The following is a 15,595-nucleotide window of genomic DNA, read 5'->3' as shown; positions in this document are numbered from 1 at the left end:
TCTAACCAAAACAAACCCCGGCGTGCAGTCACGGATTGCAACGACCGAAATGGCATAGATGCCCTAGCGGCAACTGCTAGCAAAAGACTAAGTTTTCACTCTAATGGTATATAAAGCAACACAATGTTACTCTACATCCCACCAGACTGAAAACAATGGAAACCTTCTCTGATTACACCTCCGAGGTTTCTACAATTTGCAAGCCATACGGATGCTGAGACTAAGGAAGATGAGGGAATTTTACAATTTATAATTCACGTTCCATCTGCTCAGCGCGGTAAAGTTCTAACGAGAATGGTTCCCTTCGTACTCCAATCCGGAGGTGTAACCAGAGAAGGTTCCCATTATTTTCAGTCTGGTGGGATGTAGAGTAACATTGTGTTGCTTTATATACCATTAGAGTGAAAACTTAGTCTTTTGCTAGCAGTTGCCGCTAGGTCATCTATGCCATTTCGTTGGTTGCAATACGTGACTGCACGCCGGGGTTTGTTTTGGTTGGATCAGAGAGAGCAGCATATGTGCCTCCTGATGAGACACTAATAAGTTTCGAAAAGGGTAGAGGTGCTTGTTGCACTCTCTGATTGAACTAGAATATGATGCGGCTGTATTTTCGTTTTGCAACGAAATTGAAAATGGTTATTCATTTTTAATTTACATGTTTACTCTGATTGGAGTACGGAGGGAACCATTCCCGTTGGAACCTTACGCGCTGAGCAGATGGGGCGTGAATTATAAATTGTAAAATTCCCTCATCTTCCTTAGTCTCAGCATCCGTATGGCTTGCAACTTGTAGAAGCTTCGGAGGAGTAACCAGAGAAGTTCCAATTGTTTTCAGTCTGGTGGGATGTAGAGTAACATTAATTTTTTTAATTTACCGATGAAAATCTTCAACAACAAATTATACTTCACTTGGATTCAGTTTTGCAGGCCATTTTCCGGGATCATCTGAAACCAAGTATAAGTTGGAGCTTCCTACACTGCAATCCAGATTAACTGGAACATTAATTGTTCTGTCTTGCTTGGTGGTTTCAGGTTCGGGCATTTCAGTATCAGCACTCGCACTATCGCCATTATTGTCATCAACTCCCCGTCTCTATTTGCAGAAATATTCAATTGTTTGGTACTTTTTTTGATAGTTTGGACTTCGTTTAAATTTGAAGGTCCTAAATTTATATCCCACTGTTCTTTATTTTCGTGTATCTATGTTATTTATCAAAAATGATTCCAGTGCACCACTTAGTTTAATTTCTCCTCGGTTTTTGCCTATTTTATTTGTCTATATTGAAAGCCCAAAACTCGTTTTCTTTTTCTTTCGGACGAGGCCGGACAAATCTAACAATATAAAACCAAAAGCACTTCACATAATTTGTCCAAATAATGTTTGTCCAAATAATCCGTAACGCAAATGATAAATGAAACGCATTCTAGTATTATCAGGTAATAATAATTATATTTTGGAATATTAGAGTTTACAGAATTATCTGAATAACTACTATTTAATTATTTGAATTTTTTCGTGTTAAAAAAGTATTATCATCAGTGGCCTGCTTTTGGCCGCCTGTGTGCGATGCACACTTTGTAACGTTCCGTCACGTTAATAAAGTATTCGGTAGTAGGAAACCTTTTATTAATTTTATAATTATTATTTTATTTTAATTTTAATAACGTTAGGTTATTAAATCATACTTTAATCACAATAAGAATGAATACTATAAAATTTATATTTCTCTTAATGACGTCACACCTAAATGTCAGTTGGCGGTACTTCTTAAGTTGGTATAGAAGTACGCCACCTAGTGAGGAAATTAAATCGTAATTTGACGTCTTGCTCTTTGAACGAGGTAAATTTTTGACTTTACTTGTTGTTTAGCTGAAGTCGGAAGTGGCAGGTGACTAGATATTCAAACAACGCTACGAATGCTTCAATAAGTAGTTTCAAGTTCAAGTTTATTTAAATTTGGTAATTATTTTCAGTAGTGCTTTTGGAAATTTGGTAATTAAAATCTGGTAATAATTTTTTTAAATTATGGCCGGCATATTTTATTTCATCTACTTTGACGTCTGAAATATTACTTTACTAACAAATCTTCTCAGTAAATTTATTCCTTGAATTTAGTATCTTTTAATCATTCAAATGTCTATAATATTCATCCAAAGGGAAAATTATCTTGTAATGATATTCTTAATTTGTGGGGTTATGTTACATCACTTAGTATCAAGTTCTGAAATAATATTGGAGCTTATAATCATAAGTTTCTGAGTCTACTTAAGTTCTTTCCTTTCTAAGTTTTAAATTCTTTGAACATCCGATATTTTTATAAATTGTCAATTAAATATATAATGCCGGTATCATTTCACATCATCCATACATATATGTATTATCCTATAATAATATATTGTCTCGAATATACTCACGGTACACTACACTCATTAAAAACATTTATGAACAGGTGCGGAAGCACGCCAAATAGAATTCTATTTTAGTGACGTCACGTTGTCTAGCAACCGTCGATTCTCCCATTATGAAATTCTATTTTGTGACGTCAGCAAAATAGAATTCTATTTGGCGTGCTCTGGGCCCAGGCCACATTCCACATCAAAATCAATGAAGACGAAAAAACCGAAAAAATACGCCTTGGTAAAGATATTAGACAAGGTGATACTCTTTCACCAAAAATTTTTACCTTTGCATTGGAAAATGTATTCAAACAGCTGGAATGGGACGAAAAAGGTCTAAACATTGATGGTGTACGTTTGAGTCATTTGAGGTTTGCGGACGACATAGTACTATTCAGTGCAGATATCAAGGAACTGGATCAAATGATGAAGGAATTAAACCAGCAGTCAAATAAAATAGGTCTCAAAATGAATCTTCAGAAAACAAAAATAATGAGTAATGAACAAACTAATCTTGTTATTGACAACGTCAGTCTTGAAAATGTAGACCACTATATCGGCTGCCATACGGTTAAACACAGTAAATCGAATTGCACAAGTTTTGAGATAAATCACATTTTACAAAAAAATGCAGCCATTCCATATTAGTGCAGTGGAAGTCCTAATTTTAAGCAATGGCATTATACAATCTGTACTGCATGATTTACTATTCGGTTTTATTTAATATAGTGAATATTCGTCGAAACGCAACTCTACTTTTAGTCTGGGCTGATTATCGGAGAATAGGTCATTTTTGGGAAAAGTTATTTACCAGCAATTTTATTGCTGGAATCGAATTGTAAGATCCTATATATTAATAATATAGGTATGCAAAGTCCTCAGATAGTGTGCTACTTTTTTTATAAACAAAATGGCGCACGAAAATCGTGTTTTTTTCAATTATTGCTCTATAACTCCGAAGATTTTAACTTTACAACAAAATCACCAAATAAAAATTCACCGTGATTAAATTCTGCATAGAGACGTGTCCCGATCTGCTCCGATAAAATTTTCTTTGGAAAATGCGGGTTTTCCCAACAAAATTTTTAATTTTCAAATAAAGTTTTAGATAAGTAATTATCTACCAATAATTAAATAGTTTGGTGACTTAAAAGCCTTCTTGGTTTAGATTATAGTTCCAGAAGCTGGTGAAAATTGAACGAATATTTTAGCAACAATTCAATTGTTCATTAATAATTTACGTTCGCAATAATAACCAAAATAATAATAATATCGCAATCAACCGGGGCCTATTTCAAGGAGACTCGTTGAGTCCATTGTGGTTCTGTTTAGCTTTGAACCCCCTTTCCCAGCTATTAAACTCCACTGACTCAGGTTTTAGCATTAAAAGCAATAATACTGTGGTAGCGAAGCTAAATCATCTGTTGTATATGGATGATTTGAAATTAATGGCTTCCACTCGAGAACACCTAGAAGAGATGCTAAAAACTGTAGAAACATTTTCTAATGATATTAGTATGCAGTTCGGTCTAGACAAGTGCCGTGTTTTGAATATAGTCAGAGGAAAGGCACAGCCCGGTGGATTCGATATGCAAAATGGCCAGAACATCGAGGCCATGGGCGACAACGATATGTACAAATATCTTGGAGTAAAGCAGGCGCGGAAAATTGACCATAAGCAAATGAAAACTGAGATAACTACTGAGTTTATAAGAAGGGTAAAACAGCTGCTTCGTTCACAGCTTAACAGTAAAAATTTGTTTAAGGCACTAAACACCTACGCTTGTTCCTCGCTTAGCTATTCATTTGGTATTATTAAGTGGACAAAAACGGATATAGAAAATCTTCAGCGAAAAGTACGAACACACCTCACAAAGGCACAAAAACACCACCCTAAAAGTGCAGTAGAACGAACGATATTACCCCGGTATTTAGGAGGAAGAGGACTTATGGATATAGGTGAGCAATTAGATAAACAAATTGCTAATTTAAGAACTTATTTTCAGATGCAGGCTGAGACATCTACTCTACATCGTGCTATCTGCGCAGTAGATGACACAACACCGATCAAACTGAGGGAAGCAGAACTGCGCATAAACCACCTTACTAAGGACGAAAAAGTGCGCGCCTGGATGGGTAAACCTTTGCACGGGCGACATCCCAATGAGGTCAGCCAAGATTATGTCGACAATATAGCGTCGAACTACTGGTTGACATCAGGAAAGATGTTCCCTGAAACGGAGGGTTCATTACTGGCCATTCAGGATCAGGTTATACCAACCAGAAACTACCTGAAATATATTATCAAAGACCCTCAGGTTCAAAACGACAGATGCCGATATGGATGTCAAGCCCAAGAAACAATCCAACATCTTACAGGGGGCTGCCAGGCATTTGCTGCAACTGAATACAAGGAACGGCATGACGCAGTGGGAAAAATCCTTCATCAAGAGATAGCTATCAAGCTGGGACTTCTCCAAACGGACCATCTCCCGTATTATCAATACGTCCCTGAGAGTATGCTTGAGGATGGCAACTACAAGCTATACTGGGATCGCACTGTGCTCACAGACCAAACAGTGGCACATAATAGACCAGATCTCGTACTAGTTAATAAATTAACAAGACAAACAACACTAATTGATATGGCGATACCTAACAACAATAATCTACGTAGTAAATTCACTGAAAAGATCGCCAAGTACAGAGATCTAGAAATTCAAATACGAAGGCAATGGAGAATGCAAAGTACCCAGACGATACCTATTGTTATGTCTACTACTGGAGTCATTCCGAAGAACCTCCTCGAAAGCATAAAAAGGCTGGGTCTAAGTGAACATCTTTACAAGACCATGCAGAAAGCTGTACTACTCGCAACGGCCAGATATGTACGAAAATTTTTGGGAGATACACCTGCATACCAAGTCACCTAGGGCTCGATAACACGGAAAGAGTCCCACCAGAGCTCAATCCTTTTGATACCGTAGGTATCTGGGATGAGTCAATTTTCCCCTTAGAGGGAGTGTGAGCCGTATGGCTAAATCCGGATAATAATAATAATAATAATAACCTGTGGGAGTTTTTTGTCAGTTCTTCTATCAAGCGCGGCCCCCTGCGAATAGGGGATGCTTTCTGGGTATTCGTAGCGCCAATACCCAGAGAGTAGCAGGAATACTTGCCGTGGAACAAAAACTGACACCTGGCAGTAGGTATAAAATGCACACCCATGAGAATGGAGAATAATAATTTGTGTTTAGGATCGCTGCCTGGGGATCGCCAGGGCACGTCTGGAGCCGGCGCTGGACGTGACAGCATGCGGGACGTCGGTGGCAGGGTGTTGAGGAGGCGGGCCCCTGTCATACAATCAGCTACAGCCCAACCACAACCACAAGCGAGCCAAATAACAACAAGAGCTCCACCTGCCGAAGGTGCTGCGCTGGATCATCAGCCGGCGCTCACTCAAGCGGGACGACCGAGGCAGCGCATGAAATGGACTGTGTCCATCAACGAAAGCATTTTGCGCTTCTATTATAAGGTGACAAACCTCGGTCAAGAAACGATCGGCTACAGACAACAGCTGTATGCCGAATTTTGCAGGGAGTACCCAGATATTCAAGTATCGGAGCAAAGAGTATCAGATCAATACCGGGTAATCATAAGAAATAATCTTATCCCAGAGACTAGACGCGATGCCATCAAAAGCGAAGTCGAACGGGAGATTAATAACCAAGAGCTAGTTTTAGATCAAGTCCCTAATGAAATCCTTGAGGAGCAGATTCCTGAGATTCCCATACCAAAAACTCAACCTGACAATCGAATTGTAAGATCCTATATATTAATAATATAGGTATGCAAAGTCCTCAGATAGTGTGCTACTTTTTTTATAAACAAAATGGCGCACGAAAATCGTGTTTTTTTCAATTATTGCTCTATAACTCCGAAGATTTTAACTTTACAACAAAATCACCAAATAAAAATTCACCGTGATTAAATTCTGCATAGAGACGTGTCCCGATCTGCTCCGATAAAATTTTCTTTGGAAAATGCGGGTTTTCCCAACAAAATTTTTAATTTTCAAATAAAGTTTTAGATAAGTAATTATCTACCAATAATTAAATAGTTTGGTGACTTAAAAGCCTTCTTGGTTTAGATTATAGTTCCAGAAGCTGGTGAAAATTGAACGAATATTTTAGCAACAATTCAATTGTTAATTAATAATTTACGTTCGCAATAATAACCAAAATAATAATGATACACTGATCAAACTTTGAAATCTTATAAAGATGAGATGCCTATTTAACATTTTCTCGACAAAATATTAATTTTTAATTTTTTTGCATAATCTTAACGTTTCTCAGAAAGTTTTTAATATATTATAATTTTAAAAAATAGCTAAAATGCGCATTTCAAATATCTTGAAAATGAATGCTTTAAAACTTTTTTGCAACCATTTGCAAAAAAGTTATGAAACAGCAAAGTAAACATACGATTACTACGGTGTTTATAACTTTTTTTAATTCTTTCAAAGCGCAGAAGTGAGTTTAAAGTACAAGCTAATTATTTACAAAAAAATATCGATTATAAGTTTAATGGTTATATTTTAAAGATTATATATATATTTTTTTACACGCGCGAAAGTAGAATAATACAGAACTGTAGCTAAAATTTTCACTCAGAGCGACGACCGGCGGCCGCGCGACGTACACTTTTAATAAATAATGTACGCTGCGTGTCAGTCGCTTCGAGTGAACATTTTAGCTCCGACTCTCTATCAGGCCTACTTTTGCGCTAAAAATTACAAAAAAAGTATTTTTAATCTTTGATTAAAATATAACCATTGCACTAATTTTTGACATTCTTTGTGAGTAATTAGATTGTACCATAGACTCACTTTTAAGCTTTGAAACAATTAAAACAAATTATAAACAACGGAGATATCGTATATTTACTTTGGTGTTTCATAACTTTTTTGCAAATGGTTGGAAAAATTTTTTAAAGCATTCATTTTCAAGACCTATGAAATACGCATTTTAAGTATTTTTTAAAATTAGAATATAATAAACAATTTCTGAGAAATGTTAATTTGTTTATAACAATTTTTTTAAACATTTAAAGATTATGCAAAAAAATGAAAAATTTATATTTTGTCGACAAAATATTAAATAGGCATCACACCTTTATAACCTTTCTAAGTTTGATCAATGTCTCATGATTATTTTGGTTGTTATTGCGACTGTAAATTGTTAATTAACAATTGAATTGTTGCTAAAATATTCGTTTCATTTTCACCTGCTTCTGAATTTATAATCTATGCCAAGAAAGCTTTTATTTCACTAAGCTATATAATTATTAATAAATAATTACTGGCCCAAAAAAATTATTTGAAAATTCGAGATTTTGTTGGGAAAACCCACATTTTTCGAGGAAAATTTTCGTCGGAGCAAATCAAGAAAAATATGCCTCTATGTAGAATTAAATTGGGGTGAATTTTTATTTGAGTGTTTTTGGTGTAAAGTTAAAATCTTCGGAGTTATAGAGCAATAATTGAAAAAAATACGATTTGTCGGCGCCATTTTGTTTATAAAAAAAGTAGCACACTATCTGCGGACTTTGCATACCTATTTTAATAATATATAGGATCTTATAATTCGATTCCAGCAATAAAATTACCTTTCTTTGTACTTTACTAATTAGACCAGCGTATTATAACTATTTTTTCTTCAAAATGTATAGATTATGCAAAAAAAAAGAAAAATTTATATTTTGTCGATAAAATATTAAATAAGCATCTCATCTTTATAATCTTTATAAGTTTGATCAATGTATCATGATTATTTTGGTTTTTATTGCGATCATAAATTGTTAATTAACAATTGAATTGTTGCTAAAATATTCGTTTAATTTTCACCGGCTTCTGGAATTACAATCTATACTAAGAAAGCTTTGATGTCACTAAGTTATTTAATTATTGAATAATAATTATAATTACTTACCTAAAACTTTATTTGAAAATTGGAGTTTTTGTTAGGAAGACCCGCATTTTCCGAGGAAAATTTTCGTCGGAGCAAATCGTGAAAAACATATCTCTATGCAGAATTTAATTGCGGTGAATTTTTATTTGGGTGTTTTTGTTGTAAAGTTAAAATCTTCGGAGTTATAGAGCAATAATTAAAAAAAAAATACGATTTGTCGGCGCCATTTTTTTTATAAAAAAAGTAGCACACTATCTGCGGACTTTGCATATATATATTATTAATATGGAGGATCTTATAATTCGATTCCAGCAATGAAATTGCTGGTAAATAACTTTTCCATGAATTTTGCTAATTAGCCCAGAGTATTTGTTTTTATACTTGGTTTGTGATAATAAATAACATACAAATTATTTTAATAAAACACAGTAAAGGAAATTACTGTGTTTTTTTTAAACACCATGCGGACAATAGTAAAAAAACTTTAATAAGGTAAGTGCAATAACTGTGTTTCTAATGTAAAGTAATAATTTTTTAATTTCTCTAATAACGACGGAAAAACAAGAAAGTGGAATCTCAGTTATCATTTTTTTTTAATTGCAAATGTAAAGCGTTCAGCACATTTCATTCTATGATAGGGAAAATGTTAAATAAACTTTTTCACAAAATTCAAACATTAATTTATTAATCACAAAATATTGTGAATAGTACAGAATGAAAAATAATAAGAAATAATAAACAAAATAAATTTAGTTTTCACTAAATGGGTGGCATTAAAATTCTCCAAACAATGCCCCACTTTACTTAATAATAATAATAATAATAACCTGTGGGAGTTTTATGTCAGTTCTTCTATCAGGCGCGGCCCCCTGCGAATGGGGGATGATTTCTGGGTATTCGGAGCGCCAATACCCAGAGAGTGGCAGGAATACTTGCCGTGGAACAAAAACTGACACCTGGCAGTAGGTATAAAATGCACACCCATGAGAATGGAGACTAATAGTTTATATTTAGGGCCGCTGCCTGGGGATCACCAGGGCACGTCTGGAGCCGACGCTGGACGTGACAGCATGCGGGACGTCGGTGGCAGGGTGTTGAGGAGGCGGGCCCCTGTCACACAAACAGCTACAGCCCAACAACAAGAACAACAACCAAAAGCGAGCCAAACAACAGCAAGAGCTCCACTCGCTGAAGGTGCTGCGCCGGAACATCAGCCGGCGCTCACTCAAGCGGGACGACCGAGGCAGCGCATGAAATGGACTGTGTCCATGAACGAAAGCATTTTGCGCTTCTATTATAAGGTGACAAACCTCGGTCAAGAAACGATCGGCTACAGACAACAGCTGTATGCCGAATTTTGTAGGGAGTACCCAGATATTCAAGTATCGGAGCAAAGAGTATCAGATCAATACCGGGTAATCGTAAGAAAAAACCTTATCCCAGAGACTAGACGCAATACGATCAAAAGCGAAGTCGAACGGGAGATTAATAACCAAGAGCTAGTTTTAGATCAAGTCCCTAATGAAATCCTTGATGAGCAGATCCCTGAGATTCCCATACCAGAAACTCAACCTGACAATACACAGCAGGAAAACAACGAGTTGCGCGATAGTCTAGAGAACGAAATGGCTCGTGCCGTACAAGAGTTTAATGGAACAAATCCACTTAGCAGACCACCGCTACCACGAATAAACTCTTGTAAGAAACTAGGTGCCCTGTTACAAATTGTGAATACTGAAGTCCTACCCAATTATGTCGTAGAAGCCCACACATTGGAGTATCTGCATATGCTAATCTACTGTGCAGCTACAGCAATTGCCAATGTAATGGGCGTTAAGATCAGAACACGACGGGGTACTAATAACGGAAGGGCTGGTAACAGAATTGCACCCTGGGAAAAAAGACTTCTCGGAAAAATTGAATTACTGCGTAGGGATATTGGTCAAGTCACAGAATATATAAGAGGTGTTACAAGTAGAAAAGTCATTAAAAGAGCTGAAGAAATAATGCGGAGCACTGCAAGACACTAGAGATACGATCCAGAAAATAGCACAGCCCAACAGTGTCTGGATACATTAAAACAAAAACTCTCCGTCTATTCAGGACGATTAAGAAGGTATAAAGTTAGTAACAACCGAAAATGTGACAATGCACTTTTTGAGAACTCTGAGAAGGCGTTCTACCGAAAACTCAATTCCACCGTAGAAAGTGTCGACAAGTCTTACCCAAGCCAAGAAGAAATTCATGAGTTTTGGGGAAATCAACTTTCCATACCAGCTGCTTTTAACAACAATGCTGGCTGGAGAGAAGATACGACGCACAACTGTCACCACTACGTCACTTCTAACTACGAACCATTCACGACTGAAGAAGTCTCAAATGTCATCAAAGAGCTTCATAACTGGAAATCTCCTGGACCAGACGGAGTTCAGAACTTCTGGCTTAAAAAGTTTTGGAGTATTCATGAGTGCTTATCAACATTAATTAATCATGTTATTTCTAATCCGCAGGAATTACCATCATTTCTAACTCAGGGAACTACTTATTTAATACCCAAGGATCAAAATAACACCCAAGATCCATCCAAGTACCGCCCAATTACTTGTCTTCCAACTTTGTATAAATTGGTCACATCCTGTGTAACCCGGCGTATCTACCAACACTGTGCTTTAAACAATATCATAGAGCCTCAACAGAAAGGATGCGCTAAGGGTTCCATGGGTTGCAAAGAACAGCTTATCATCGACTCAGTCATTTCTAACCAGGCATTCACTAAAAAAAGGAACCTTTTTACTGCTTTTATTGACTATAAAAAGGCCTTTGATTCAGTACCGCATGAATGGCTAATAGATATATTGAAAATATACAAAGTAGATGATAACATAGTGACCTTTTTAAGGCATATAATGAGAGATTGGAAGACTAAAATTCACCTCCAAATACCTGGTGAAAACAATATCGAAACCGAAAATATCGCAATCAACCGGGGCCTATTTCAAGGAGACTCGTTGAGACCATTGTGGTTCTGTTTAGCTTTGAACCCCCTTCCCCAGCTATTAAACTCCACTGACTCAGGTTTTAGCATTAAAAGCAATAATACTGTGGTAGCGAAGCTAAATCATCTGTTGTATATGGATGATTTGAAATTAATGGCTTCCACTCGAGAACACCTAGAAGAGATGCTAAAAACTGTAGAAACATTTTCTAATGATATTAGTATGCAGTTCGGTCTAGACAAGTGCCGCGTTTTGAATATAGTCAGAGGAAAGGTACAGCCCGGTGGATTCGATATGCAAAATGGCCAGAACATCGAGGCCATGGGCGACAACCATATGTACAAATATCTTGGAGTAAAGCAGGCGCGGAAAATTGACCATAAGCAAATGAAAACTGAGATAACTACTGAGTTTATAAGAAGGGTAAAACAGCTGCTTCGTTCACAGCTTAACAGTAAAAATTTGTTTAAGGCACTAAACACCTACGCTTGTTCCTCGCTTAGCTATTCATTTGGTATTATTAAGTGGACAAAAACGGATATAGAAAATCTTCAGCGAAAAGTACGAACACACCTCACAAAGGCACAAAAACACCACCCTAAAAGTGCAGTAGAACGAACGATATGACCCCGGTATTTAGGAGGAAGAGGACTTATGGATATAGGTGAGCAATTAGATAAACAAATTGCTAATTTAAGAACTTATTTTCAGATGCAGGCTGAGACATCTACTCTACATCGTGCTATCTGCGCAGTAGATGACACAACACCGACCAAACTGAGGGAAGCAGAACTGCGCATAAACCACCTTACTAAGGACGAAAAAGTGCGCGCCTGGATGGGTAAACCTTTGCACGGGCGACATCCCAATGAGGTCAGCCAAGATTATGTCGACAATATAGCGTCGAACTACTGGTTGACATCAGGAAAGATGTTCCCTGAAACGGAGGGTTCATTACTGGCCATTCAGGATCAGGTTATACCAACCAGAAACTACCTGAAATATATTATCAAAGACCCTCAGGTTCAAAACGACAGATGCCGATATGGATGTCAAGCCCAAGAAACAATCCAACATCTTACAGGGGGCTGCCAGGCATTTGCTGCAACTGAATACAAGGAACGGCATGACGCAGTGGGAAAAATCCTTCATCAAGAGATAGCTATCAAGCTGGGACTTCTCCAAACGGACCATCTCCCGTATTATCAATACGTCCCTGAGAGTATGCTTGAGGATGGCAACTACAAGCTATACTGGGATCGCACTGTGCTCACAGACCAAACAGTGGCACATAATAGACCAGATCTCGTACTAGTTAATAAATTAACAAGACAAACAACACTAATTGATATGGCGATATCTAACAACAATAATCTACGTAGTAAATTCACTGAAAAGATCGCCAAGTACAGAGATCTAGAAATTCAAATACGAAGGAAATGGAGAATGCAAAGTACCCAGACGATACCTATTGTTATGTCTACTACTGGAGTCATTCCGAAGAACCTCCTCGAAAGCATAAAAAGGCTGGGTCTAAGTGAACATCTTTACAAGACCATGCAGAAAGCTGTACTACTCGCAACGGCCAGATATGTACGAAAATTTTTGGGAGATACACCTGCATACCAAGTCACCTAGGGCTCGATAACAAGGAAAGAGTCCCACCAGAGCTCAATCCTTTTGATACCGTAGGTATCTGGGATGAGTCAATTTTCCCCTTAGAGGGAGTGTGAGCCGTATGGCTAAATCTGGATAATAATAATAATAATAATAACCTGTGGGAGTTTTTTGTCAGTTCTTCTATCAAGCGCGGCCCCCTGCGAATGGGGGATGCTTTCTGGGTATTCGTAGCGCCAATACCCAGAGAGTAGCAGGAATACTTGCCGTGGAACACAAACTGACACCTGGCAGTAGGTATAAAATGCACACCCATGAGAATGGAGAATAATAATTTGTGTTTAGGATCGCTGCCTGGGGATCGCCAGGGCACGTCTGGAGCCGGCGCTGGACGTGACAGCATGCGGGACGTCGGTGGCAGGGTGTTGAGGAGGCGGGCCCCTGTCATACAATCAGCTACAGCCCAACCACAACCACAAGCGAGCCAAATAACAACAAGAGCTCCACCTGCCGAAGGTGCTGCGCTGGATCATCAGCCAGCGCTCACTCAAGCGGGACGACCGAGGCAGCGCATGAAATGGACTGTGCCCATCAACGAAAGCATTTTGCGCTTCTATTATAAGGTGACAAACCTCGGTCAAGAAACGATCGGCTACAGACAACAGCTGTATGCCGAATTTTGCAGGGAGTACCCAGATATTCAAGTATCGGAGCAAAGAGTATCAGATCAATACCGGGTAATCATAAGAAATAATCTTATCCCAGAGACTAGACGCGATGCCATCAAAAGCGAAGTCGAACGGGAGATTAATAACCAAGAGCTAGTTTTAGATCAAGTCCCTAATGAAATCCTTGAGGAGCAGATTCCTGAGATTCCCATACCAAAAACTCAACCTGACAATACACAGCAGGAAAACAACGAGTTGCGCCATAGTCTAGAAAACGAAATGGCTCGTGCCGTACAAGAGTTTAATGGAACAAATCCACTTAGCAGACCACCGCTACCACGAATAAACTCTTGTAAGAAACTAGGTGCGCTGTTACAAATTGTGAACACTGAAGTCCTACCCAATTATGTCGTAGAAGCCCACACATTGGAATATCTGCATATGCTAATCTACTGTGCAGCAACAGCAATTGCCAATGTAATGGGCGTTAAGATCAGAACCCGACGGGGTACTAATAACGGAAAGACTGGTAACAGAATTGCACCATGGGAAAAAAGACTTCTCGGAAAAATTGAATTACTGCGTAGGGATATTGGTCAAGTCACAGAATGTATAAGAGGTGTAACAAGTAGAAAAGTCATTAAGAGAGCTGAAGAAATAATACGGAGCACTTCAAGACACTCGAGATACGATCCAGAAAATAACACAGCCCAACAGTGTCTGGATACATTAAAACAAAAACTCTCCGTCTATTCAGGACGATTAAGAAGGTATAAAGTTAGTAACAACCGAAAATGTGACAATGCACTTTTTGAGAACTCTGAGAAGGCGTTTTACCGAAAACTCAATTCCACCGTAGAAAGTGTCGACAAGTCTTACCCAAGCCAAGAAGAAATTCATGAGTTTTGGGGAAATCAACTTTCCACGCCAGCTGCTTTTAACAACAATGCTGGCTGGATAGAAGATACGACGCACAACTGTCACCACTACGTCACTGCAAACTACGAACCATTCACGACTGAAGAAGTCTCAAATGTCATCAAAGAGCTTCATAACTGGAAATTTCCTGGACCAGACGGAGTTCAGAACTTCTGGCTTAAAAAGTTTTGGAGTATTCATGAGTGCTTATCAACATTAATTAATCATGTTATTTCTAATCCGCAGGAATTACCATCATTTCTAACTCAGGGAACTACTTATTTAATACCCAAGGATCAAAATAACACCCAAGATCCATCCAAGTACCGCCCAATTACTTGTCTTCCAACTTTGTATAAATTGGTCACAACCTGTGTAACCCGGCGTATCTACCAACACTGTGCTCTAAACGATATCATAGAGCCTCAACAGAAAGGATGCGCTAAGGGTTCCATGGGTTGCAAAGAACAGCTTATCATCGATTCAGTCATTTCTAACCAGGCATTCACTAAAAAAAGAACACTTTTTTACTGCTTTTATTGACTATAAAAAGGCCTTTGATTCAGTACCGCATGAATGGCTAATAGATATTTTGAAAATATACAAAGTCGATGATAACATAGTGACCTTTTTAAGGCATATAATGAGAGATTGGAAGACTAAAATTCACCTCCAAATACCTGGTGAAAAAAATATTGAAACCGAAAATATCGCAATCAACCGGGGCCTGTTTCAAGGGGACTCGTTGAGTCCACTGTGGTTCTGTTTAGCTTTGAACCCCCTTTCCCAGCTATTAAACTCCACTGACTCAGGTTTTAGCATTAAGAGCAATAATACTGTGGTAGCGAAGCTAAATCATCTGTTGTATATGGATGATTTGAAATTAATGGCTTCCACTCGAGAACACCTAGAAGAGATGCTAAAAACTGTAGAAACATTTTCTAATGATATTAGTATGCAGTTCGGTCTAGACAAGTGCCGTGTTTTGAATATAGTCAGAGGAAAGGTACAGCCCGGTGGATTCGAT

The 15,595-nt window shown here is 37.9% G+C and overlaps 1 protein-coding gene across 1 annotated transcript in view; it reads right to left on the bottom strand.

The window, feature by feature from the left end:
* Positions 1-898: 898 nt before the first annotated feature.
* Positions 899-15,595, bottom strand: part of LOC126882617 (uncharacterized) — a 37,544-nt gene continuing 22,847 nt past the window's right edge. Inside the window, exon 4 of the mRNA XM_050647591.1 lies at positions 899-1,093. Coding sequence (XP_050503548.1) covers positions 899-1,093 — 195 coding nt within the window. The remainder of the gene's footprint in view (positions 1,094-15,595) is intronic.

This window comes from Diabrotica virgifera, chromosome 3 (genome assembly GCF_917563875.1).
Source record: "Diabrotica virgifera virgifera chromosome 3, PGI_DIABVI_V3a".
In the NCBI taxonomy this organism is placed as follows: domain Eukaryota; kingdom Metazoa; phylum Arthropoda; class Insecta; order Coleoptera; family Chrysomelidae; genus Diabrotica; species Diabrotica virgifera.
The sequence above is the reverse complement of the archived record's forward strand: the minus strand, read 5'-3'. Positions and strand labels throughout refer to the sequence as shown.